This window comes from Carcharhinus amblyrhynchos, chromosome 11 (genome assembly GCF_965287045.1).
Source record: "Carcharhinus amblyrhynchos chromosome 11, sCarAmb.v2.hapA, whole genome shotgun sequence".
Classification (NCBI taxonomy): domain Eukaryota; kingdom Metazoa; phylum Chordata; class Chondrichthyes; order Carcharhiniformes; family Carcharhinidae; genus Carcharhinus; species Carcharhinus amblyrhynchos.
In genome coordinates, this window is record NC_137334.1 from 65,908,122 (window position 1) to 65,932,960 (window position 24,839).

General features: G+C 39.7%; 1 protein-coding gene across 6 annotated transcripts in view; it reads left to right on the plus strand.

Annotated features, from left to right (window-relative positions):
• LOC145350242 (solute carrier family 35 member F5-like) overlaps positions 1 to 24,839 on the plus strand; it is an 87,910-nt gene that overhangs the window by 10,628 nt on the left and 52,443 nt on the right. For all 6 annotated transcript variants that reach the window (XM_080199304.1, XM_080199309.1, XM_080199308.1 and 3 more), the window contains 8 exons: positions 1,642 to 1,780; positions 4,833 to 4,967; positions 5,282 to 5,344; positions 8,901 to 8,973; positions 14,770 to 14,960; positions 15,595 to 15,676; positions 22,200 to 22,287; positions 22,743 to 22,804. In XM_080199304.1, the coding sequence (XP_080055430.1) occupies positions 1,642 to 1,780; positions 4,833 to 4,967; positions 5,282 to 5,344; positions 8,901 to 8,973; positions 14,770 to 14,960; positions 15,595 to 15,676; positions 22,200 to 22,287; positions 22,743 to 22,804 (833 nt within the window). The remainder of the gene's footprint in view (positions 1 to 1,641; positions 1,781 to 4,832; positions 4,968 to 5,281; positions 5,345 to 8,900; positions 8,974 to 14,769; positions 14,961 to 15,594; positions 15,677 to 22,199; positions 22,288 to 22,742; positions 22,805 to 24,839) is intronic.

Genomic DNA, 24,839 nt, shown 5'->3' on the forward strand with positions numbered 1-24,839 from the left:
GTATATCAACCATGTTCATTGAATTGCGCTTGAGAGGCTAGATTACCTACTTCTGTTCATAGGCTGTTTTGAAGTGGCCATCAATGTTGAAAGAGGCCTACTTGTATGCCCTTCTCACAGTCTATGTCCCTGTTTGCAGACCACTTTCTCCTAGAAATAATGCTCCATTTGTAGCATGACCTGAAAGAACATGTACTTTAGTTCCTTCAACCACGATTGGTAGATCTGTAAGTCAAATGTTATGGCACGGGAGATGGTATACTCCATGTTGCCCGAATCCCAAAGGGAAATGTGGAACAAGCTGCCATATCAGTTTGTAACTTATATATTGTGAGAAGTTATCTGAATCAAGATATGTCAACTCCAGACCACTTGTGATGATTTTAAATTTAAATTTTGACACTTATTAAAAATTGAGAAACAAAACATTTAAGGACACAAGAACATCTTTACACAATTAGCAGTACGTTACAGACATTTCCTAAAATATGTTGGGTTAAATAACCTCAAACCCTCTTTTGATGGCAGCAGTCATTATAGATTTTCTCATCTGCGAACTTTTCATAACATTACCACACAATGCTCTACTGCACTGGAGGAATCTCACACAGACTCTCCTCTTTCTGAGAATGGCCGCAAAACTGCTGTTTGGTCTGGCTTCAGTGCACACTGTCTTAGTCAAGATCTCTCAGCCACACACACAGCCTTCAGTTTCATTTTAAATATGATTTTTCCCTTTAACCTCCCACTTTATTATTTCTAAATCCTTTGAGAAGCTCCTTTTCCCAGAATCGATCAACCCTTTTTGTATTACTTTGTGAAGACTGTATTTATAAAGTAAACTTACTATTTTGCCTTATGACCTCACAATTGTATGTTCCCTTTGAAATCCAACAACAACTTTAAAATCACTTTTCCTACCTATCAGATGTAAATTCCTGGTCAAGCTGGTTCTCTGGCCCCCTGTTCATTAATATTTCAACCACTTGCCTTTACATCCTTTATTGATATTTGAACTTTGCTAACTATGGACAGCTTAACCAAACCAGTTACACCCATACTGTCACACATGAGCTTTTTCCTAGTGTATGATACATTAACAATGATATTGCAAAAAATATTAAGACCTCTCATTTTTCTCATACGGGGAAGTAATCCTGTATGCCCAAATTGCCAATAAAAGTACAAATGTAGGAAGAAATGGGAAAGGGTGAGCGGAAGCATAAAGAAAGCAAGGATAAAGAAGATAAATTATAAAGGTGGATGGGGAAAGGTGAGAGTGGGAATGGGAGCAATATGGGAGAGAGGAAAAATCAGGTGATAAGGGAGATATGAGACCAACAGAAAGGAACTGAAAACAATCATGACAACATGAAAACCAGAGAAGCAGGGAAATGTCAGGAGAAGAGGGAGTGATCAATCCAAGAAGGAAAATTCAAACAGATAAGTGACAAAGTGAAATAATGGAAACAGACACATATTGGGGTTGTGGGTTTATGTGGGTTACAGCAGAGAAACAAATCAAATGAACAAAGACAAAATTCTACAGTAAAAGAGCAAACAAAAGTGAGATTAGAGAGAGTTCAAAGTCAGATCAAATAAATATTTGGTATTTACTGTAAAATGATTTATTTTCAAAAGATTACAAATGGTGTGGCTGTTTATCATGAATCGAATGAGCTCGCAGAGCAGTTCTCCTCAGCGACGGCGTATGATCCTTGGAATTATTATTCTGTTGATTGTCGATATCATCTGGGTTGTATCATCTGAGCTTACCTCAGTGAGTACTGTAGCCTTATATTGCCTTCTGCAAAACTGATGTTTTCTTAAATTCATTATTTTGGAGGTTTTTGCCCATTTAAGAATGGTTCACTGCACAAGATAGACTGAAAGATTCATGACCAGAAAAGTTACCTGAGCAGTCGTAAAGCTCTTTGGAGTATTTATTCTACATTATTGAAGTTTCAGTGAACGTCATTTGCAGAATCATTTCATTTGCATTTTCCAACCATTGCTATCCATTGCCATACTTTGAATGAGATGTGAACTTCAGGGCAGGAGTCTCATCATGGGAGGTGAACATTTGGAGTCAGGAGCTTTCCCAACATAGCATCCTGCCTCAGTGCTGGCAGACAGATTTTCTTCTGGCTGAGGCGAATGTCAGGCAGGATCAAGGTGTAGATGCAGGCTCAAGTGACCAGGTTAAAAAATATTTCCTCGTCTATCTCTCTCTCTCTCTCAGTTTGCAGAGACTTAGACACAGTTCAGCAGGTAGATGAATGTGAAGGCTTATCTCACTTCCTTCACCCACACTTCACCTCTCAAACTCCCCGAGCGTGAAAATGGGAAAGAATGATGGCAGTTTCTTTTTGGGTGAGCTCCCAGTTATAATTGTATGCACTTAGGAAAAAAAGAGCCACGATGTGATTCTTGCCAGTCGGGGGTGAGGTACACTGGGAGATCTCCTGTCACCACCATTTCCCCCTCCCCCACACTGATAGCCACCCTGGCCAATCACATCCCCCACGTGCACTGTTCCCTCCTTCCGCCTCCCTACATCATGTTTGGCATTGCCAGGGTGCTAGTTGGCACTGCCTGGGACACTTCCTGGCCCTGCTCCAGTCCCACCCACTGGCGAGGCCATCACGTCAGGTTCCCATTGGTGGGCACCATACGTGATCTTCACTGGTGAGAACCTTGACAGGCATACATGTAAAGGCAAGTGAGCCTGGAAGATAGCATCTGGGTCTCATTAATTATATTTAAGTTATGTAATGAATAAGGGCATAGGGTGGATTTCGCTGGCAAATCAGTGCTGGCATCATTGTGAGGTGACAAACTGGGTGCGAACCCAACTTTTCGCCTCTCGCTCAATCTTATTGACTCGCCATGCTTATTGACTGGTAAGATTGTCCCATACGTTTCTGCCCAACAAAAGAGGAGGTATCATTAAATCTGTTCTGGGGAATGAGGTGGATCAACTGGATAAAGTGTCAGCAGGTTAACACTTGGGGAACAATGATCGTAATATCATAATGTTTAGATTCATGATGGAACAGGACAAGGGGGCAATCTGAGTATAAATATTTAAATGCAGGAGGGCCAATTTAATTGAGTTGAGAATAGATCTAGTATCAAAGAAAGACAGGCAAAACAATAACCAATGGCCTTAAAAGAGGAAGATACATTTAGGGTGCATTCCCGTGAAACCTGAGCTCCCTGGATGATGAAAGAGTTACAACCACTCTATATAGCACTGCTTTCCATATTCGAGTGGCTGGAGTATAAAGAAATTCATCCGACATTCAATTTGATCTTTTAGTGCTTATGTTCGACCTGTGTGACCTTGTTTTGGACTTATCCACAAGTAGAAACAGTTTTTCCATTTTATCAAAGTCCTTCATAATTTTAATAACTATGGCCCTCATAGTTATTTAGAATGTATCTATTGTTTTTGGTTTCATGTCACCGCACTGTGTGAAATCATGAGACGGAGAACATATAGAACATAGAACACTACAGCACAAACAGGCCCTTCGGCCCACGAGTTGCGCCGATCACATCAACACCTATCTATAACCCCCAATCCCATAAAACCCCATATACTCATCCAGAAGTCTTTTAAAAGACCCCAGCGAGTTCGCCTCCACCACCACTGACGGCAGCCGATTCCACTCACTCACCACCCTCTGAGTGAAAAACTTACCCCTATCATCACTTCTGTACTTTCCTCCCCGCACCTTAAATCTGTGTCCTCTCGTAGCGGCCATTTCAACCCGGGGAAATAGCCTCTGAGAATCCACCCTATCCATTCCTCTCAACATTTTATAAACCTCTATCAGGTCGCCTCTCAACCTTCGTCTCTCCAGGGAAAAGAGACCCAGCTCCCTCAACCTAACTTCATAAGGCATGCCTCCCAGTCCAGGCAACATCCTTGTAAATCTCCTCTGTACCCTTTCAATAGCTTCTACGTCTTTCCTATAGTGAGGCGACCAGAACTGCGCACAGTACTCCAAATGAGGCCTGACAAGGGTCTTATAAAGTTGCAGCATTACCTCCCGACTCCTAAACTCAATCCCTCGATTAATGAAGGCCAGTACACCATACGCCTTCTTGACCACCTCTTCCACCTGCGAGGCCGATTTAAGAGTCCTGTGGACCCGGACCCCAAGATCCTCCTGCTCTTCAACGCTACTAAGATTCCTGTCCTTGATAGTGTACTCGTTCATCCCGTTGGTTCTGCCAAAATGGACGACTACGCATTTATCCGCGTTGAAGTCCATCTGCCACTTCTCCGCCCAGTCCTGCATCCTATTTATGTCCTGCTGCAACTTTTGACATCCTTCCAGACCATCCACAACACCACTGACCTTCGTGTCATCAGCGAACTTACTTACCCATCCCTCCACTTCCTCATCCAGGTCATTTATGAAAATGACAAACAGCAAGGGTCCTAGAACAGATCCCTGGGGCACTCCACTGGTGACTGACCTCCATTCAGAAAAAGACCCATCCACAACCACTCTCTGCCTTCTGCAGGCAAGCCAGTTCTGGATCCACAAGGCCAAAGGCCCTTGGATCCCATGCCCTCTCACAGCAAACCAAAGTGAATATTGATTACATGCTTCAGAAATTAAGAAGTTTTATATTTTCCCATGTTTCACTTTTAACTCTCATAACCACTTTATTCCTGTATACAGGATATATTTTGTGTTTTAAGCATTCAGCATTTTTGTATAGTGTGCTCTTTGAGATGTGTTTGGACAGTGACGTCCAACCAAAAAAACTACTTATTGCATTTTTAAGTTTTAAAACCTTTTTCTTCTTTTCAGTATATATTTAAGAAGTATGAGAAACCCTTCTTTAGTACATTTGCCAAAACATCTATGTTTGTACTTTACCTCATTGGATTTCTTGTTTGGAAGCCCTGGCGGGAACAATGTACCAATGGAAGACATGTTGCATTGGTAAGTAGGCCTTTGAAGTATGGGAGTATAAAATGTAATGGGTCTTTCAAAAACTTTGAATTACAATTTATTACCATTATGAAATTGTATCTTTTCAGTCTACGGTCATTACAGATTTATTTAAGTGTAGATGTGCATGTCTTAGTTTATGTTAAGTTTGAATAATTTGTGGTTTTCAGTAAATATTATATCCAAACAATGCTTATACTGGAATGTTTGATTAATCTGCTAAAATTTGTAGCAATTAAAGACAACTTTTCCAATATGGTTTGCTGTTTCCTGGTACTTCCTTATTAACTTTTTAATCTTTCAAGTTTGCAGATGCTGAAAGCTATCTTGCAACTTGCACTACTGACAGTAGTGTAAATGATTCCTTGGTGAGTATTCAGTGTTATAGGTTTCCATGCGTGTATATTGTTAATTCATATGTCAAAGTTTTCATTCAGATGAGAGTTTGGAACAAATATATCGCCATTCCTTCACTGTCGCTGGGTCAAGATCCTGGAACTCCTTCTCTAATGGCACTGTGGGTGTGCCTATGCCAAATGGACCTGAGCGATTCAAGAAGGCAGCTCACCACTACCTTCTCAAGGATAATTGGGGATGGGCAATATATGAAACCCACATCCCTTGAATGAATAAAAAAAATGTCTTCAGTTGTTAGTACTGTAGGAACATATGAATACACTTTTAACAATTCATTAGACCTTCCATTTTTGAGGCCTTATTGCTTACTGTCTGAAATTGTCTAACTTTGCAGAAGGTTTCCTCAGGTTTTTTTTAGTATAAAGGAAAAGCAACATTGCTTCCTTTTACACTACCTGATCATAGTAGATTTTTACTTATGTGACCATGGATGGAATTCTCTGTCTGTGCTCACCCAACCCAAAACCGGAGAATCTTGCCTGAGGTCAATGGACCTTTGCATGGTTTCCACACCACCACCACCAACCCGCTGCCCATTATTCCCTTGGTGGTTGGGACACGAGAATTCCCCCCATATCTGCATTTCAAAGAACCATACAATGTTGGGTACAACTCTCACCCAGATTGCTGATTGATCCCATTTTTTAACATGGAAGAAATTGAGGAAATTACAGCAGCATCTTTTGTTATAGTGCACATGTGTACAAGTGCAAAGACATGGGGATCTGAGGGTATAAATACACTGAATGCAAGAAGTAGTAAAGTAGGTTATTAGGGCTATTAAAAAAGCAAATATAGCACCATGACCTATTTCTAGATGAACAGAATCACAAATCAGAGGAGCTATGTTAAATGAGATTACATAGGAATGTTGTGAATGGTTCTGCTCCCTGTATTATAAAAAAGATATAAAGGCACTGGAGAAGATCAAATTAAAAGTTTTACTAGAATAATACCTAATCTTTTCATAAGAAGTGGCAGGAGTAGGCCATCCCCTCCCCCCCACCCACCCACTCACCCAAGCCTGTTCCGCCATTCAACACGATCATGGCTGATCTTGTTCATGGACTCAGCTGCACTTACCAGGCCACTCGCCATAACCCTTAATTCTTTTATTGTTCAAAATCTATCTATCTTTGCCTTTAAAACATTCAATGAAAGTAGCCTCAACTGCTTCACTGGGCTGGGAATTCCACAGATTCACAACCCTTGGGTGAAAAAGTTCCTCCTCAACTCAGTCCTAAATCTGCTCCCCCTCATTTTGATGTTAAAGGGTTTGATAGGGTAAATGTAGGGAATATATTTCTATTTGTGAGAAAGACCAGAAAAGGGGTCATGAATATTTCACACTCTCTACTAAATCAAACAGGGAATTTGAGAAACATTTTTAACGAGAGTGGTTAGAATGTGAAACTCACTTCACCACTACGTGGTGTGGTTGAGACAAATCATTAGATGCATTTAACGGGATACTCGATAAGCATGTCAAGGAGAAAGGAATCAAAGGATATTGTGATGTGGTTAAGTGAAGAATGGGAGGAGAGGGCCAAATTGTCTGCTTCTGTGCTGCAAATACTATGTGATATTTTATGTAATATCTTGGTCTGAAACTAAAACTCCCAGACCTTAATTTTAATCCCCATGGGAAATCTATTAGAATGAAAGAGAAACAAGTCACAGAGATTTACAGCATCGAAACAGGCCCTCTGGCCCAACTTGTACCTGCAGCCCCTTTTTTTAACCCCTAAGCTAGTCCCAGTTGCCTGCATTTGGCCCATATCCCTCTATACCCATTTTACCCATGTAACTGTCTAAACGTTTTTTAAAAGACAAAATTGTACCCACCTCATAGCCTGCATTTCATGATCTTAAGTGAAGTGCTGCAGAGATACTAAAGGTATTGGTTTTGATCTTCCTAGATTCCCCAGATTCTGGAAAGATCCCAGCAGATTAGGAAATTTCAGTGTGACTCTTGCATTCAAGAAAGGAGGGAGACAGAAAGCAAGAAGCTATAGGCCAGTTAGCTTAACATCTGTAATAGGAAAAATGCTTGCATCTGTTATTAAGGAGGTAACATGTAGAATATCGTAATACAAGAGGCGACATGGTTTTGTAAAAAGGAAATCATATTTGATTAATTTATTAAAGTTATGTGAGGAAGTAACAAGCAGCCTGGTTAAAGGGGAACCTCTGGATGTGGCGTACTTGGATTTCCAAAAGGAATTTGATATGGTACGATATCAAAGGTTATTTCACAAAATAAGAGCTCATGGTGTAGAAGGTGACATATTAGTATGGGTAGATGACCGGATAGTTAACAGGAAGCAGAGAGTAGGGATAAATTTTAAGGTTGGCAAGCTGTAACTAATGGAGTGCCATTAGGGTCCTCTACTATATAAATGACCTGAATGGAAGTACCAAGTCTACGCTAACCAAATTTGCTGATGACACGAAGATACGTAGCAAAGGAAGTTGTCAAGAGGATATAATCTATCTAAATCCTTTTGCAGACTGAGTGTCTGAGCAAAACTTTGTAGACAAAGTAAAACATGGAAAAAATTGAACTTATCCCCACTTTGGCAGAAAGAGAAGCAGTAGATTATTTAAGTAGAGAGAGACTGTAGAACTCTACAGTACCAAGGGATCTGGATATCTTGATTAATGAATCTCAAAAAGTTAGTATGCTGATACAGCCGCTGAATATGAAGGCAAATGGAATATTGACATCTATAAAAGTAGGGAAATGCTGCTACAGTGCCTTAATGAGATGGCATCTGGAGTACGGTATACAGTTTTTTATCTCCTTACTCAAAAAACAGTGTAATTAAATGAGAAGCTGGTCCGAAAAGGTTCACTTGACTGATTCCTGGAATGAAGGGTAGCTTATGAGGAAAGGTTGAGCAGGTTGGGCCTATACCCATTTGAGTTTAGAACAATGAGAATGATCTTCTTAAAATATAGAAGATCCTGAGGGGACTTTACAGGGTGAATGCTTCCCCTTGAGTGGTTGTCTAGAACTAAAGGACCAATTTAAAAGATAAGAGTTTCCCATTAAGATTGAATTGAGGAGAATCTTTTTCTGAGGGTAATTAGCCTGTGGAATTATCTTTCCAGAGAGCAGTGAAAGTTGTGTCATTGAATGTCATCAAGGCTGAGAAAGGTAGATTTTTGATTAACAAGGGAGCCAAGGGATATGGGGGGGTAGAGAGGAAAGTGGCATTGAGGCCACAATCACAGTCATGATCTTATCGATTGGCAGAGGAAGCTCAAGGGGCCAAATGGCCGACTCCTCCTAATCCTTGTGATCAGAGGATCATGACCTAAAACATTCACTCTTTCTTTTTCCACTTATGCTACTGGACCTGCTGATTATTTCCAGCATTTTTTCTTTTATTTCACATTTTTAGCATCTATTGCATTTTGCTGATCAAATAGCTGTAGATTATTTGGAGTAATGTGATATGCTTATCTTGTCATCAGAAATGTTACTTCTAATTTGTTTTGCAGAGCGAACCACTTTATATCCCAGTGAAATTTCATGATTCGGCCAATGAAAAAGCCAGTAATGACAACACCACAGGTAGGTTTTAGCTTGAGGTAGTGAACGTACATTATGAAATGTAGACCAATTAGATCATTTTGGGAAAAGGATTTCACAGCCCCATTTACTCATCACTCCTGTGTGCAGCTCAGTTTTAAAATTCTCTTCTTCCTGTTCTACTCCCTCCATGGTCTTATCCCTCCCCACCTCTGTAACATACAACAATATTGGAGGCTGCATATTCAATCATTTGGGCCTTAACACCTGAAATTGTTTCCTAAGCTTGTACCTCCTTTTTGAGATGCTCTTCAACATGTCTTTAACGAAGCTTTCTGTCACCTGTTCTGTTATTTCTGTCTTTTGGTTCAGGAGGGAATTTTTGTTTGATTGTTTCCATGATGTACCTTAAAAGAGGTGATATAAGTTATTGTTAGACGTTTAACTTGCATTTATATAGTGCCTCCCTCTGTCCTTCCTTGGTGACCTTTCTTCCTGCACAAATCCACCAGTATTCCAAAATAAGGCTTCTCACCTCTGTGTCTCCTGTCCATTGTTCATACCGACTTGTCCAGTCATTATGCTCCTAACCTCTGGAATTCTTACCGAATCCATATTGCCAAATTCTGCTCCTCAAAGCCCTCTCTTTTGATCATATTTTCTGTGCCTCGTTCCAACCAGCTTTTCCTCTCTTGGCCTTTTTTTTCCCATTTTGCATGATTTCAATGTCCTGTTCCTCTTTGTGATATTGGAGTACTCGTTTTGTATACATAGAATCCCTATAATGCAGAAGGAAGTCATTCAGCTCATCAAGCCTGCACCAACCACAATCCCACCCAGGCCCTGTCCCCGTAATACACACATTTATCCTGCTAATCTCCTGACACTAGGGTCAATTTAGCACGGTCAATCAACCTGACCCGCACATCTTTGGACTATGGGAGGAAACTGGAGCACCCGGAGGAAACCCACACAGACACAGGGAGAATGTGCAAACTCCACACAGACAGTCACCCAAACCAGGAATCGTACCCGGGTCCCTGAAGCTGTGAGGCAGGAGTGCTAACCACTGTACGCTGTGCCGCCCAATGCTATCATTCCTCTTTTTCTTAGATTAAATTTAAAATAATGGAAAACCTATTTTGAATTATATTAATTCTCTTTCTATATCTGCTATGCAATTCAATAGAGTCAGCTGGCAACAGAGTTGTTTAATTGGATTATGTCAGAGTTCAAACAGGTTAAAAATCTATGTGCATCTTGCCATTAACTGTGCAAGCCCATAACTTCAGTTTGAAATGAAGCACCTCAAATTCACGAGTAGTCATATCGTTTGATGGCTAAGAACCCTCCTCCCAAGATGTTTAGGTAGTTCTCTGTCTTAATCCAGCCTTTGCCAAATTCGGGAGATAAGATTGGGAAAAGCTTATGTTCAATATCTTTCTTAGATTTCTGATAGACAAGGGAATTAAGGGTTATGGGGAGAAAGCAGGAAAGTGGAACTGATCCACTTCAGATCAGCCATGAACTTGTTGAATGGTGGGGCAGGCTCGAAGGGCTAGGTGGCCTACTCCTGCTCCTATTTTTTATGTTCTTATATCTTTCACAAGCCATTTCATCATTTAAGCACTATGTGCAAATCACTGAAATCTGAAATTGAAAGCATGAATTATTCTCAAGCCAGAGTCCACAGAATAGATTGTCATATTAGGTAGTACTGATCCAATAGATGCATTGATGTATGATAGTGATAACAAAAGCCTGAATGCTTTGTTTCCTACGTGGGATTATCAGTATCTTTTCACATTTGTGACTTTTTCAGAAGCTCAAAATATGTCCTATTCAGACTGTCAGGAATCCTGGTTTGACGCATTTAAGTTTGCAGATGTTACTAGTATGTACTAGGATATATTGTTTTACCTTACAAATCAGGCCTCAACTACAATTTGAACAGGCAACTTCTGAGGGCAAGAGGGGGGGAAATAAATGCCTAACATATCCACATCTGTACCTGGTGAGTTGACTTACTCATGAATGATCTTTGGTAGTTTGGATTTTAAGAATGATCTTCAGCACATGCTTTGTGCACACTGTCAACAGCTGCATCAGTGTTTTTAGAGATGTTTTTGCCAAAAAGGCATCGAGAAAGCCACCATCAGTCTTGAGCAGCTGATATGGTAAGATTGATTTAGCTCTCAACATCATTGCTGTGAACGGAAGAAGTGCCGCAAGGGCTGTTGTATTGTGTAGCCCATGGGCTTTGGCTGTCTAAAAATATGGGTCCAAGAGCCTGCTTCAAACATGACTTCCCTTTTTTACTATTGACCAAGAGCTACATTAACTCTTACCAATTTACATATATAGTTAGGATTATTTTATCTTTGTGGGAATAAGATACAATGATGCATTTTACGAACAAGTCTTAGCTTTACGTTACCTTAACATTTGGTTTACAAAAAATCCATCAAAAAATAAGCTGCTTTAACAAGAGAGCACTTCCGTTTTTTTCTTTGATCCTCTTGGAATGCTCATAAGTTCAAACAGGCTGTAAGTCTACATCATATGCCCTTGAAACAACTGGACCAAAGAATGCTGCCTATAATAACACTACATTTTTTGACACTAAAGATTTTCAAAAATTTGTGCAAAGTGTGTCTTTGTTCAGTTTGTGGAAAGCATTAAAGATGCTGATGACATTTAAGATAACTTTGGGACTCGATTGGTCACGGGCATTCAGCCTCTGACCTTCGGGTAAGCATTCTCCAAGGCGGCCTTCACGACACACGCAGAGTCGCTGAGCAGAAACTGATAGCCAAGTTCCGCACACATGAGGACGGTCTCAACAGGGATCTTGGGTTCATGTTGCACTATCTGTAACCCCCGTCACTTGCCTGGGTTTGCAAAACCTCACTTACTATACTGTCTGGAGACAATACACATCTCTTTAACCTGTGATCAGTGCTCCTTCCACACACATTGTCAGCCACTTTAGGACTTGAACAGCAGGTTAGGTGTAAAGATTCGCATTCTAATCAATAATCTCTAAACTGTCTGTGCTTTATATGCTCTGTCTGAGGCCAGAACTCTCCATTCACCTGAAGAAGAGGGAATCCCCTCAAAAGCTAGTGAGTTTACTATCAAATAAATCGGTTGGACTAAAACCTGGTATTGTCAGACTTTTTACTGTGTTTACCACAGTCCAACGCCGGCATATCCACGTCACTCGATTACTTGACAGAGACATGGAGTTGATGGGCTGACTGACCTCTGTCATTATTACTCTCAACTTCTATGTTTGCACGCCAATTTATTTTCCCTAAAACCACAGAGTATTTGAATTTAAATTGGTCCCTTTTGTGGAGCAGTAACACCTACATAATCAGGTGGTGATTAATGTTTTGAACATTCTCTTCAAAGGTTTTGCTTTATTCCATGTGTGAACTCATTGTAATAAACATTTTATCATCATCAACTATCCCACCTATTTTTTTTTCAAGTGTTTCAAAACTCTGTTGTGATGTAACCCCTAATCACTTTGGCATAGAGAAGCCAATTTTTTTTTCCATATTTGTTCTATCAGTTCAAAGTCTGTTCTGAACACAAAATAAATCGGCATCTAACTGAACTAGTGTTGTCACTTGGAATTAGATAATTTCTAAATAGAAACAGTAGCTTAATTTTAGTTCACTTGTCAGGGAGTTAACACATGTTCCAAGGTCAGCAGCGAGGCAGTAAATAATGATTACTTTGCCAAAGGCCAAAGAAAGAGAATAGTTCTTAGTATCATGTCAAAGTGAAGGATCAACCAACCACTTTCACCTGCTTTGAACATCAAAGGCAAGCATGCTATGTCAATATACTTGTTATATATTCAAAAAGTGTTGCAGTTTACTTTAAGAGCAGACCACGTGATTTGATGTTGGTGTCATTAGCGTATTGCAGGCTGCTGTTTGACTTTCAGTTTTTTTTATTCAGCATTACAGAGAATATCTCTTCAAAATAAATCTTTTCTGTTAGTTTGAACCTAGGTGTGCAAACCACACATTTTATTTTTGTGTCAAACCCACGATCTCTAACAGAGTTAGGACATTATAATAAGAATCACAGAACTGGAACAGTTTTAATTATGCATGACCATTCTGGCAATATCCATCCAGGATATTTGGCAACTTATATTTTAGGTTCATTTGAGTTCTGCAAAGCATTGTTTTATTCCCCATTCCCCTCAAATATTCCATTCCCTCATTTCTGATAGCGTGGTGAGTGGAATAGGGACAATGACCCAAAGGCTCAGAAGCCAAAATGCAGTGAGAAGTTGGCAGTAATTGATGGTGGCGTCAATGAGCATGTGAGCTGCTCAAAGCTTCAGTAACTGGCTGAGAATAGCAGGAAATTTTTTTGAACTCAGCAACAGTGGAAACAGAGTTAGAGAGTTGGGTTTGCTTTTAAACATAAAAATGAAAATCTAAACAGTTAAATGTATTTTCAAAAAAACAGAAAAGTCCTCCACTGTACTACCTAAACTCAAGATAGTCCTTGGAAGTCTTGAGATTAAATAGGCAACTTTTCCACTTATCTTTTAAATCAAATATGAATATAATCAATGTAAGTACAAAAACAATGCAAAAGTACAATGGATATATCTGCTGGTGGAAAGCGTCAAGGTGCGACAGGAAAAGAATGCCTTTCCAGGAAATGGGAGTTATAAAACAGGAACAGCATGAAGATGCAAGGTTTTTATTCCATAGATTTATGATATTAATAGCAAAACTGAATCCAAGTCAAATGGTAGTGAAGATAGACATGGATCTTTTTCTTGATAATAGCTTTATCTGCATATTAAAGATCTTTAATTCATATCTGCTAATCGACCCAGCATCCCTGAAGTCCATTTTTATATTCTTTTGATATACCAATAAAATAAAAGATCTAATTAACAAATTGACAAGCCCTAAAAGGGGCAAGCGCTTTTTATACTTTTTTGAATAAACAAATGATAAACAATTTAGAGAGGATGACAGCTCTGCTGGAGTACCATAATAAAACAAAACGTCAAAGGAAATGAAATGAAACCAAAATATAATTTCCCAGGGGTGATGATACAGTCCCTTTTTATACGCGCTCAAAGACAATTGGTTAAACTGTGTTCTTCAGTTCTTTATCCTTAACCTTAACAAAATAATTGACATCAACAAATTGACCATGATAGAAAACCTGATTTTACATTACAACCTTTCAATTCCCAAAGGGATCTTGAAAACCTTAGGATAAATTTTCTAGTCCTATCCGGTGCGGGAATCGTCATACAATCCGTTTTACTACCTACTGACATACATTTGGCATATTGCCTAACATTCACACCAGACCTTCAAACTTGCCATAGAAAGATAGTGTGCTCAGAGCTCATTGCCGCCTCCACCCACCACCACCACCTCGACTCTACTGCAATCTAGTGAAGTCCTCCAAAGGACACTGCACTTCATTTTACTTGCCAGGTCAGACTGGGAAGACCTGACAATATATGGAGCAGTATCGAGGCAGGAGAAGCAATCCAGTGATGACTGCCACTCCTTGGAAAATCCAGGCCAATATTTTCATTGAGCAAGTCATTTTTCAGCAACATATTAGACGCAGTAAACAAGCAATAGCTCTATTTGGTACTATTTCAGTGAATTAAGTTTTCACGGTATGGCATGTCTGCACTCACATGGAGAAGAATAAATGGGAGAGGAGTATTAGCCAAAGTAACATTTAAGCTAAATACCTTTTGCTTTTCAAAAAAAGTTAATGTCATATCTGTTTGTCTGAAAATTTTGTTTAAATTACCTTTATTTATAGCTTTAAAAAAACCACGTGTTAGGTTCAGTAACATTATGGAGGTGCGGCAACTTCCTGCCCATCACGCATTTGAAGCAAAACTCTCTCGGATGTCCTATCCAGCAGCAAAGGACCATGAAGCAGTGCTGAAGTCTGTTGGCAAATTAACAGTGTCGCAAGTAGCTAAAATCAGCTTTTTCTTCTGCTTTGTGGTTAGTGCCTTTTGTTAAGTTACTCATCCCATGCGATAGATTAAAATAAGTTAGCTGTATTTAAAAATTAGCAGGTAAATCATAATTTTTCCAAAGTGCAGGGTGGTTTTTAAACTATTTATTTTTATTTAGTTGTCTTCAGAAAGTATATGTGGATACTTGTTCATTATATTATTTTTCATGATATTGAACTTGATGATTGGCCATGATCAGAATGTATGGTGGAGCAGGCTCGAAGGACTGGCCCATTACTGCTTCTACTTTCTATGTTTCTAAACATCACATTTGAAATAATTGCATTGAAAGTTAAATTATTTTATGATCAGTATGTGCTTAAATAAATATTTAACATGGGCTCGCAAACAAATATCGTCAGTGCGGTTTAATTCATTGTTTAGGGAAAGGTTTGAATGTAAATGCAGTATGGTCCAAATTTTCAAGTGACCACAGAGGTGAATGAGCCCACAATTTTCCACGATTGACCTATGGAGGAGGCACCCAACCCAACAATTAAAATCCAGCCCCATATCTTTGCAAGTAACCATCTTTATTAACGAGTCTGTTGACCAAGTTGAATATTGATGCAACAAGAATGCCATATATGTTTGTCTAAATTGTACAATTAATTTTTCAGTGGTTTCTGGCAAACTTCTCCTATCAGGAGGCACTTTCCGACACTCAGGTGGCTATTGTTAACATTTTGTCCTCAACATCTGGTAAGATGTGTTAATATTCTTACTCTTGTCCATTCTGTTGTACAGAATAAGAACTGTGTTTCTCATGTCAATTCATATAAGAAAGTAAATTTACAGAATCATTAGGTTTTCGTTGTTGTTACTGAGCAAGATCGTAATGCATCAAAAAAAAATATTGCTATTAGTCAAACACAGTGTTTGATTAATAACTCATCTTCAATGAGATATTAAGAACAGGTTTGCTATTCAGCTCCTTAAGCTTGTTTCACCTTTTGGTTCATGGCTAATCTGTGCCTCAACATACTTTAGCTCAATAGTCCTGGATATCCTTACCTAACAAAAGTCCATTGGTCTCTGTCTTGAAAATTTCAATTGACCCAGCCTCCGCTGGCTTTTGGGAGAGAGTTCTAGATTACATACAAATTAGGAGCAGGAGTAGGTCACTGAGCCCCTAAAACCTGCTCTGCCATTCAATAAAATCCTTTAACTTAACTGTCTCTCGAAGACATACTTTTTGCCCCAATTACCTGGTTTCTAGAATTGCTTTTGTTCCTTTGGGAAATCTGCAGCTCTCTTGACTTATCTGGCTTCTTTTGGGTCCAGCTTGAAACTAAACTCAAAGGTTCTTTCTAACCCCAGGGTGACCCTGGTTGCTAAGCAGCAATCTGGTCATTTCTATAAACCCCAGTTTTTTTTTGCATCATAAACCCTTAATCGCAATGCAGGCACAGTTCTAAAGTGACTAAGACCCACAGATAGGCGGGCACCTTTGTTTAATACAAAGCTAACTAAAGTTTTTTTTTACAGAAACAAAATTAAATTTGCTTAAAGCTATACCTTATTTCTGATACAGTTATAGATGATTTAGAACTACCTCCTGACACCCAATTAATATAGCTAAGGAGGCTACATGCTTTATTAACTGTGCTCTCCACCTGTACTGCCAGCATAATGAGTTATGTACATATACACCAGGCCTCTCTGCTCCTACATCTCCTGAAGAATTTTATCCTTTTTAATATTATCTCTCTATGGTCTTCCTACCAAAATGCATCACTTCACACTTCTCCACATTGTACTTCCTCTGCACCTATCTGCCCGCCTTGTCTATATCCTTTTGAAGTTCCATACTGTCATCCTGTCAATTCACAATGCTTCTAAATTTTTTTATTGGCTGCAAACTTTGAAATTGTCCCCTACAAGATCTTGATCATTAATGTATATATCAGAAAAAGCAAGGGTCCCAAGACTGACCTCCGGGGAAATATACTATACTGCCCCCTACCACCAGTGCGTTCTTATGTGCTCCCTGACTTGAATAGTTTCCTCCTACAGTCAATCAGCTCATCTAAACCTATAGCCTCTACTCTCATCCAAACATGCCATGCTTTGAAGTGAATAATCTTTTTGCAGCCTTGTTCTAATGAAAGGTCATTGATTTGAAATTTTAACTGTGCTTTTGTCTCCATGTTATACTACCAGATCTGCTGTGTACTTATAGCATTTTCTGTTTTTAACTTCTGATTTACATCTGCAATATTTTGCTTTTGCATCATTTTACTGTCCATTCAAAGAATGTGGGGCATCACTGGCAAAGCCAGCATTTATTGCCCATCCTTAAATGCCCTTCAAGTGATGGTGAACTACCAGCTTGAATTACTGCAGTCCAGTTAGTGATAAATCCAGTGCTGTAAGGTAAGGTGTTTGACCCAATAACTGAGGGAGAGGCAATATATTTTCAAGTGAATGAGTTGGAGGAGAATTTGCAGGTGGTGGTGTTTCTATGTGCCTCCTTCCCTTGTCCTTCTTGATGCTAGAGATGGCTGGTTTGGAAGGTGCTAACAAAGAAGCCTTGGCAAGTTGCAACTGTGTGCTATTAGATGATACATATCGTTGCAACTGTGCGCCTGAGGTGGAGGAGAATGTTTAAGATGGTGGTGGGGATGTCAGTCAAGCCCTCTGCTTTATCCTGGATGATTTTGAGAAATGTTGGAGCTGCACTCCTCTAAGCAAATGCTAAAAAGACTTTGGGAAGTCAGGAGGAGAGCTATTTACCATAGAATTTCTGCTATGCTCTTGTAGCCAAGTATTTGTGACTGTTTCATTTAACTTACTGGGCTGTAGTGACCCGCAGGATGTCAGTAATGGGGGATTCAGTGATCATAATGTTGGTGAATGTTGTAGGAGATGGTTCAACTCTTTTTGTAGATGGTCCGTGTGGCATTGATCTTACTTGATTTCTAAATTCACAGACACATTAATCTTTTTATTCTTCCATAGTTCCTAGTCCATCACTGCTTTGAAAAAAAATGTCTGACTTTCGCAGCTTCAAAAAGGATGTCCTCAAATTTCTGCTGTCTGTTTTCCAATCACTTGGTCTGTCTTATGATCCTTTGTACCCTCCCAACTTCTACTTCCATAAATTAGTCACCTAAAAACCTGCGCATACAAATCTTCATATATTAAAGTCATTGATATGTACATATGCTCAAATGCAGAGGCCTGAGTACAGATCCTGAGGAGCATGACTTTCCACGTCATGCAACTCAGAGAACATCCTTTTTATCTCTACTTCTTGTCTCCTACTTTCCAAACAATTACTAATTTATGTCACAAGACTACCTCCAATTTCATGCATGCTACTATGACTAATGATTACCTCCACATAACTTATCGGTCCTAAGAGCCAATACCACAGATGCTCCTCTGTCCATCATACTAAATGACCTCTTCAAAACATTTAACCAGATTAATAAAACCTGGGCTGGAATTCTCTGGTCAATCACACCACACCGCCACTACAAGCGAGGATGGAAAAATTGACGCTCAGACAAATCTGCGCTCACTGCAGCAGGACCGGAGAATCCCACTGACAAGAACGGCTGGAGAAATCTGGCCATGGTCTCCCTTTCACAAATGCACTCTGTTTCTCTTTGTTCAGCTCGTGCTTCTCCAAATGCCCAATCATCCTTGAGTACTAATTTTCAGGAACTGATGTATTTGTAGGTACCTGGTTTCTGTCTCCTGCTCTTGAAATAATGGAGTTGCATTTCTTATTATTCCTTCTTCGTACATTGTAGACACTAAGGCAACTCGGTGGCACAGTGGTTAGCACTGCTGTCTCACAGCTCCAGGGACCTGGGTTTGATTCCTGACTCGGGTCACTGTCTGTATGAAATTTGCGTGCTCTCTTCGTGTCTGCATGGCTTTCCTCCGGCTGCTCCAGTTTCCTACCACAGTCCAAAAATACGCGGATTAGGTTGCTTGGCAATGTTAAAGTGCCACTTAAAGTCCCGGGATGTGTAAGTTGGAGAGATTAGCGGGATAAATGTGTGGGGTTCTGGAATAGGGCCTGGGATGAGATTGTTGTCGGTGTGGACTTGGAGCCAGATTTTATCATTGCGTCACACCCGTTTTTGGGCACGAAAACGTGGTAAAGTTGGGTGTGAGGCCATTAACACGATCTGCGTCCGTGGAGATGGCCACTTTACCAAGACCCGGGAATGGCTGCGATCTGATTTGCACCCAAAACAGGCACAACGGCAATTTAAATGCATTTGCATGCATTTCACTTGAATTAATGAACTGCCCACCCAACTTTACTAGCATCCCCCCTTTACCACCGTGTTCGCCAATCTGGTATTGTGCCGAAATGGACATGCTGTATAAAAATCTGAATCGGGCGCTCCAACTGCTGAAGGGGCAAGTTCAGAGCTTCCAATGGCTCTTTGACTCAGATTGGTGGTGGCGGTGGGAGGGAGGCTGGTCAGGTCATTCTCTGATATGGAGGAGGGAGGCCCGATCATTGACTGGCTGAGGGGGGTGGGGTGACAGTTAGGGCAGATCATTGTCTGGTTGGGGGATGGGGGGACGGCCAATCGTTGTCTTGTTGGCGAGGGGAGGGCTGATCGTTGTCTGGTGGGGGAGTGGTGGAGAGGCCAGATCATTCTCTTGAGGGGCGGACGCAGGAGTGAGGCGGGTACGATGCATCTCTGGTGGGGGGAAGCAAGGCGGGGCCTGCTGCCACTCTGCAGGTGATCGGTGGGGGTAGGGGGCAGGACCTCGCGATCAGTCTGGGTAGCAGAGGTGGGGGTAGGGTGAATGAGGGGGATAGTGATGTCTGTGGGGGCCATCACTCTCACTTTTCTCTCCCAGGCTGCTTTCTCTGCTTTCTGCAGCCCTCAAGCGACCTGACACGGATGTGCTTTTTCACATTATTTTCTAACTGCGCATGCGCAGTTCAGAGTTCCAATTGTTTTGGGCGTACTGAGCCCTGCCCACAGCAGAGTGATTTGGATCCACAATTTTTTTTTTCAGACTGAGTGCATCTAGGGATGCCTGAAAGCAGATTTCCAAGTTGGATCTGAATTGCGTCCAGATTCAGCGCTTAGAATGAAAATGGTAAAATCAGGCCCTTGATATGCCAAATGGCCTTCTTCTGCACTGTCCCATCATATGTAATTTTCTATATTGCTTTACAGGAGTTTGTGAAAAAGTATAGAACTGCTTTTTTAAATTCTATTTGAAGAAGGTTTGAATTCTTGGATCCAGCTGAGGATTAAACTCTTTCCCATGTTACAGTATCAATTCTGCTCAAGAGAAGTACCAAATGAGTCCAACTGGAATGGTGGATGAATTCCTCATTTTTTAATGTACCCTTCAGAGATATATTGATACAGTTAACCCTATGTAGAAGCATCAGTAAAGAACTGCTGCTCTTACAGAAAGAAGTGTTTTTGTTTTACTAAAAATGAGTTTAATTATAAAATTATTTCTAACAGTGCCACCTAGTGTTATGCAATTACTGCTACCTATACAAAGTTGGTAATTGGTCATAACAGTTGTAGAGAGATAAGTAATCCAAAGATTAAATGTATGTTGAAAATTCCAAAATGAATCCAGAAATGATTTAAGATTGAAAAAAATCTTAATATGATGTGAATTATTCAAAAATGATTTTCAAAAAATAAAATATTGTTGACCCAATTTCAATATTTCTAACAATATTCTTTGCTGTTATCTAAATTTATTTTAGCTATTAATGATATATTTTTCTAGATGCATCATTTAAAGCACTTCCATATAAAAAAAATTAACTCACTGTTAACTAGAATGACCAGACATCCTGATTTTGCCAGAAGAGTCTGGTTTTTCCCCAGTGTTCCCACATTTGTCTTTAGATTGCCCAAGTGCCTGTCCTGTCCTCTTTAAATCAACCATCCCATTCCATTGACAGCCGACAAACCCAAAAAAAAAACCTATGCTGCACTGCATCTTGGGAATCAGAATGCTGCCCACTCATCGATCATTAAGCGGCTGTGGTGAGAAGCTCCCACATGCACAGAAATCCTTTTCACTGGCATGCAGAATCAGTGTGGGGACAAATTTGCTTCTCAATGTTCTCTTTCTTGATTAGCTACTCTGATGAAATGGCCAATCAGACATTTCACAGAGGAAACAGGCAGGGGAAAGGAAAGTAGGAGGCCAATGAGGGAGTCATTCGGCACTGGGATTAGTTTATGGAATTACTGGTGTTAATTTACCCTCATAACTACCTATAACTTAACCCCAAGACCATCTGGGAGCCAGGAGAGAAGATTGATTGTGGTGTCCGCTTGCTGCAAGCCACACTTGAAGAGGTAGCTGGAAAGCGTCCACTGGTAAACTACCAGTCAGTGCTGGGGAAGTTCGCGGATCAGTTAAGTCGAGTCTTTGTACATCCAAGCGAACTTTGCATTCTCATTGAAGGATTGTGTGCTTGTAACTCTGGTTGCAAACAAGTTCTCGCACACTTGAGATACGCTTGCTAGTTTAAATTTTCCACTGGAAACTTCTACTGTTAGAATTCTGTGTGCAAATACAAATAAACAAAACATTTAAATGAAGACTGGTTTTACTATTATGCATTGCACTGTAATGTTAGTGTGGAACAAAGGATCCCACAAGTGAAACTTTGGTTCAGTTTTTTTGAGAAGAAGAGGCAGAAATGTAATTGAAACAAAAGTTTGGGGTTCATACCTGGTGTCTTAATAGGGTTGTTAACTTTGCCTGGATGTATTCCAGAAGACGTCATTACATGACCTGCTGTCTTCAGCTGCCCCTACCTCAAACTTCTGCCATTGTCAGTTAACATGTCAGTTATCACAGAAGCCTGTCTTCCCAAGGTATTTCAATGTGTCTGATTTTGATTTTTGAAAAACTGATCACCCTACTGTTTACACCCTCAGCAACCCTAAGCATTTAATCCCACTTAACCCCATTATTCCTGCCTTTCACATGCTTATCTGGCCCAGCTTGTCTACACATTTTATGTCCTTGACCCGCAATCACAGAGATTCATTAGTAATTGTGTATTACTCTGTTGACCAAATTAAAATCTTTGGAGTTATTGCCTTACTCAAATTGAAAGTTGGGTGTATTTAAATTTTTTAATTTAATAAAGGCTTGTGTTAAACTACATTCTAAGTAATCTGTATACACACACACACCCATTATTTTATGCTTCTGACCTAATTTGCCGGTTGTTTGCATTCCTGTTGTACAGGTCTCTTCACCCTACTTCTAGCTGCAATGTTTCCTAGCAACAGTGGAGACAGATTTACATTATCCAAATTCTTAGCAGTAATTTTAAGGTATGTACCAATAAAATCTACACCATTTCGGAAATTTTATTTGGCTGTGTGCTTTTGGTTATTGGTGTGCCTTTACCTTAGTGAAAATGTTTCCAGCTGTTTCTCCTACAACGCAGGTTTATAATTTGTCATCATTCCCATCTTTGCAGCAGCAACCCGATATAACATAACAAACATACTTTGTTTTAAACTAAAAACAGCAAGTGCTGGAAAAACTCAACAGGTCCGGCACTATCTGTGGAAAGAGGAACAGCATCAATGTTTCAAGTGGAATATGACTATCAAAAGTTCCGAAGAAGAGACATTCAAAGAAAAACTCAAAACTTGAATGCTGTTTCTCTTTCCACAGGGTGCTGCAGGACCTGCAGAGTTTCCCAGCGCTTCCTGCTTTTATTTCAGATTTCCAGCACCTGCAGTATTTTTGCTTTTATATGTTTATGTTTTTGTTCTTTTAGCATTGGCGGTGTTACCCTTGTAAGTCTGTCGAGTAATGATACAGAGGGAAAAGGGACAATGGGTAAGGCATTTTGCTCCTTCTTTGAAACTAACAATTTTATGGTCTATACTTCTGCAGACCAACTTGTGCAGTGTTCAAAATGCATTTTATTTGTGTGCATAACCATTACGTTGTTCAGTACCAATTTTATAAATTAACCCAACCCAAGTAATTCCAGCGTAATTTGATAAAAGACTTGTTAAGTAGGTGACAATGGAATAAGTTTTCATTCCAAACTCTAGCAATAGAAATTTAAAGTTATTATGTGAATTCTACTCTTTTAATCAATAATGAGCATTCCTCAAGTTCAAGCAAAGCAGTTAAATGTTCTTATTTCACTGTTCTCTGGAAAATATGTCTGATTAGCCCCACTCTTAACTCCTGAAATTTAATGGTTTCAGTAGTAATTTTTTATTATGATGAAGCAGATGTCGGCCAAGGTCTTTTTTGAAACTGTCAATTTGTTGTGATCTCGAGGGAGGCCATTAATGTTTAATGAAAAAATTCAAGCTCTCATCTATTAAATGAAAGAACTACACTGCCAAATTTCATGTTTTAAGCAAAAGTTAAACTATACAAGAATTCAACAAACCAATTAACTAATTTAACGCTATATTTCATAAATTCTAATTTGCTCAACCACAAAATCTTAAAAGACCACTCCCATTACGTTTTTAATTTAACCCAACAGTTCCTCTATATTTTCCTGGAGCTTGAGGGACATTTGCACTTCACAAGTGACCAAATCAAAATTTTTTAAAATTATTTTACGGAATGTGGGCATTACTGGCTAGACCAGCATTTACTGCCAATCCCTATTTGTCTTTGAGAATATGGGAGGAAGTATAAGAGTTTGGCACATCTGGGGTTAATCTGGGACTGAGTACAGTATCACCCATAGTGTTAGAGAGCACGTGATTCACCTCAGGATCAGTTGCATGTTGAGGAGTGCCTGGTGTACCATGGAGACAGTTCATAGCTTGTACCCTTTTAAGATATCTTTGCAAATAGTTCTAGTAGTTACGAAAGGCTTGCTGTTAACATACTTCAGACTATAAAGACTTAATTAAAACCTACCAAGAAGTAATCAATACCCCACAGCATGATGACAGCTCTTGGGGGGAGAAAACTAAATTTCACCAAAATGCAGAGAAACTGAAATGCTAAAAGACTGATAAAAAATTCAGAAAAGCTGTCTGATCTGAAAGTAAGCTCCAAAAGCAGAGCTGCGGAGTAAAAGTTGCCAGGAAACGTTCCAAAGAAAGGCTTGGAAGCTGACGGCAGCAATTTCAAATTCCTTACTGCACCAGGAGCTTCCATTGAATCTCCTTTGGAAATCCAGCTGCAGAGTCAGCAGAGCTTGCAAGGGTGAACTAAACCTTTAAAGAACCAGGTTACAGCAAGTCCTGAGAAATCTTTGAAGTAATTTAGAGTCAGAAGTGCAGTTGTAGAGAAACCAGTCACTAAAACCCAATCCCTGATTCGGAGCTTGAACATGTAGCATCTGAGCCCGTCAGAAATGGAGGGAACAAAATGGGGAGTTCATTAAATATTTCAGGAACTGTTCAGTTCAGTAAAAGACAAGCAGAAGCTCTAATTTGATTAACTAAATGAATCAAAAATATGAAATATGGAATAAGGGAATTCTCCAGGCAGCTATGGTTTAAAAAAAATTTCCAGCCTAGCATCATGTCCTTGTTGCACAATGCACCAAAGCCAGCAAGCAGAGGAAATCTTTTGTTTCTGAGTTAATGGTGATACCATCTTGAAATTCAAAGTGCTCTTAATGCAGGACATACATTTTTAAAATTTTGAACATGGATCAGAATTCTATGCTTCCAAGTTAATTTGGATTAATCCAAGGCTCAGATCAGTCACGAAGTTGTGGACTTTGGAGAAAAATATTCCTACGGTGCATCATCATTTCAGGTTTAAGTAAAAGGTCAGAAGAAGAAAAGCAGGTGAATATGCTACTTTGACCTGATTGTGGATTACGTTGCAAGACGAAATTATTGAATCATCCCTAAAATTCAAAGAGGTACTAAAATAATTTGAT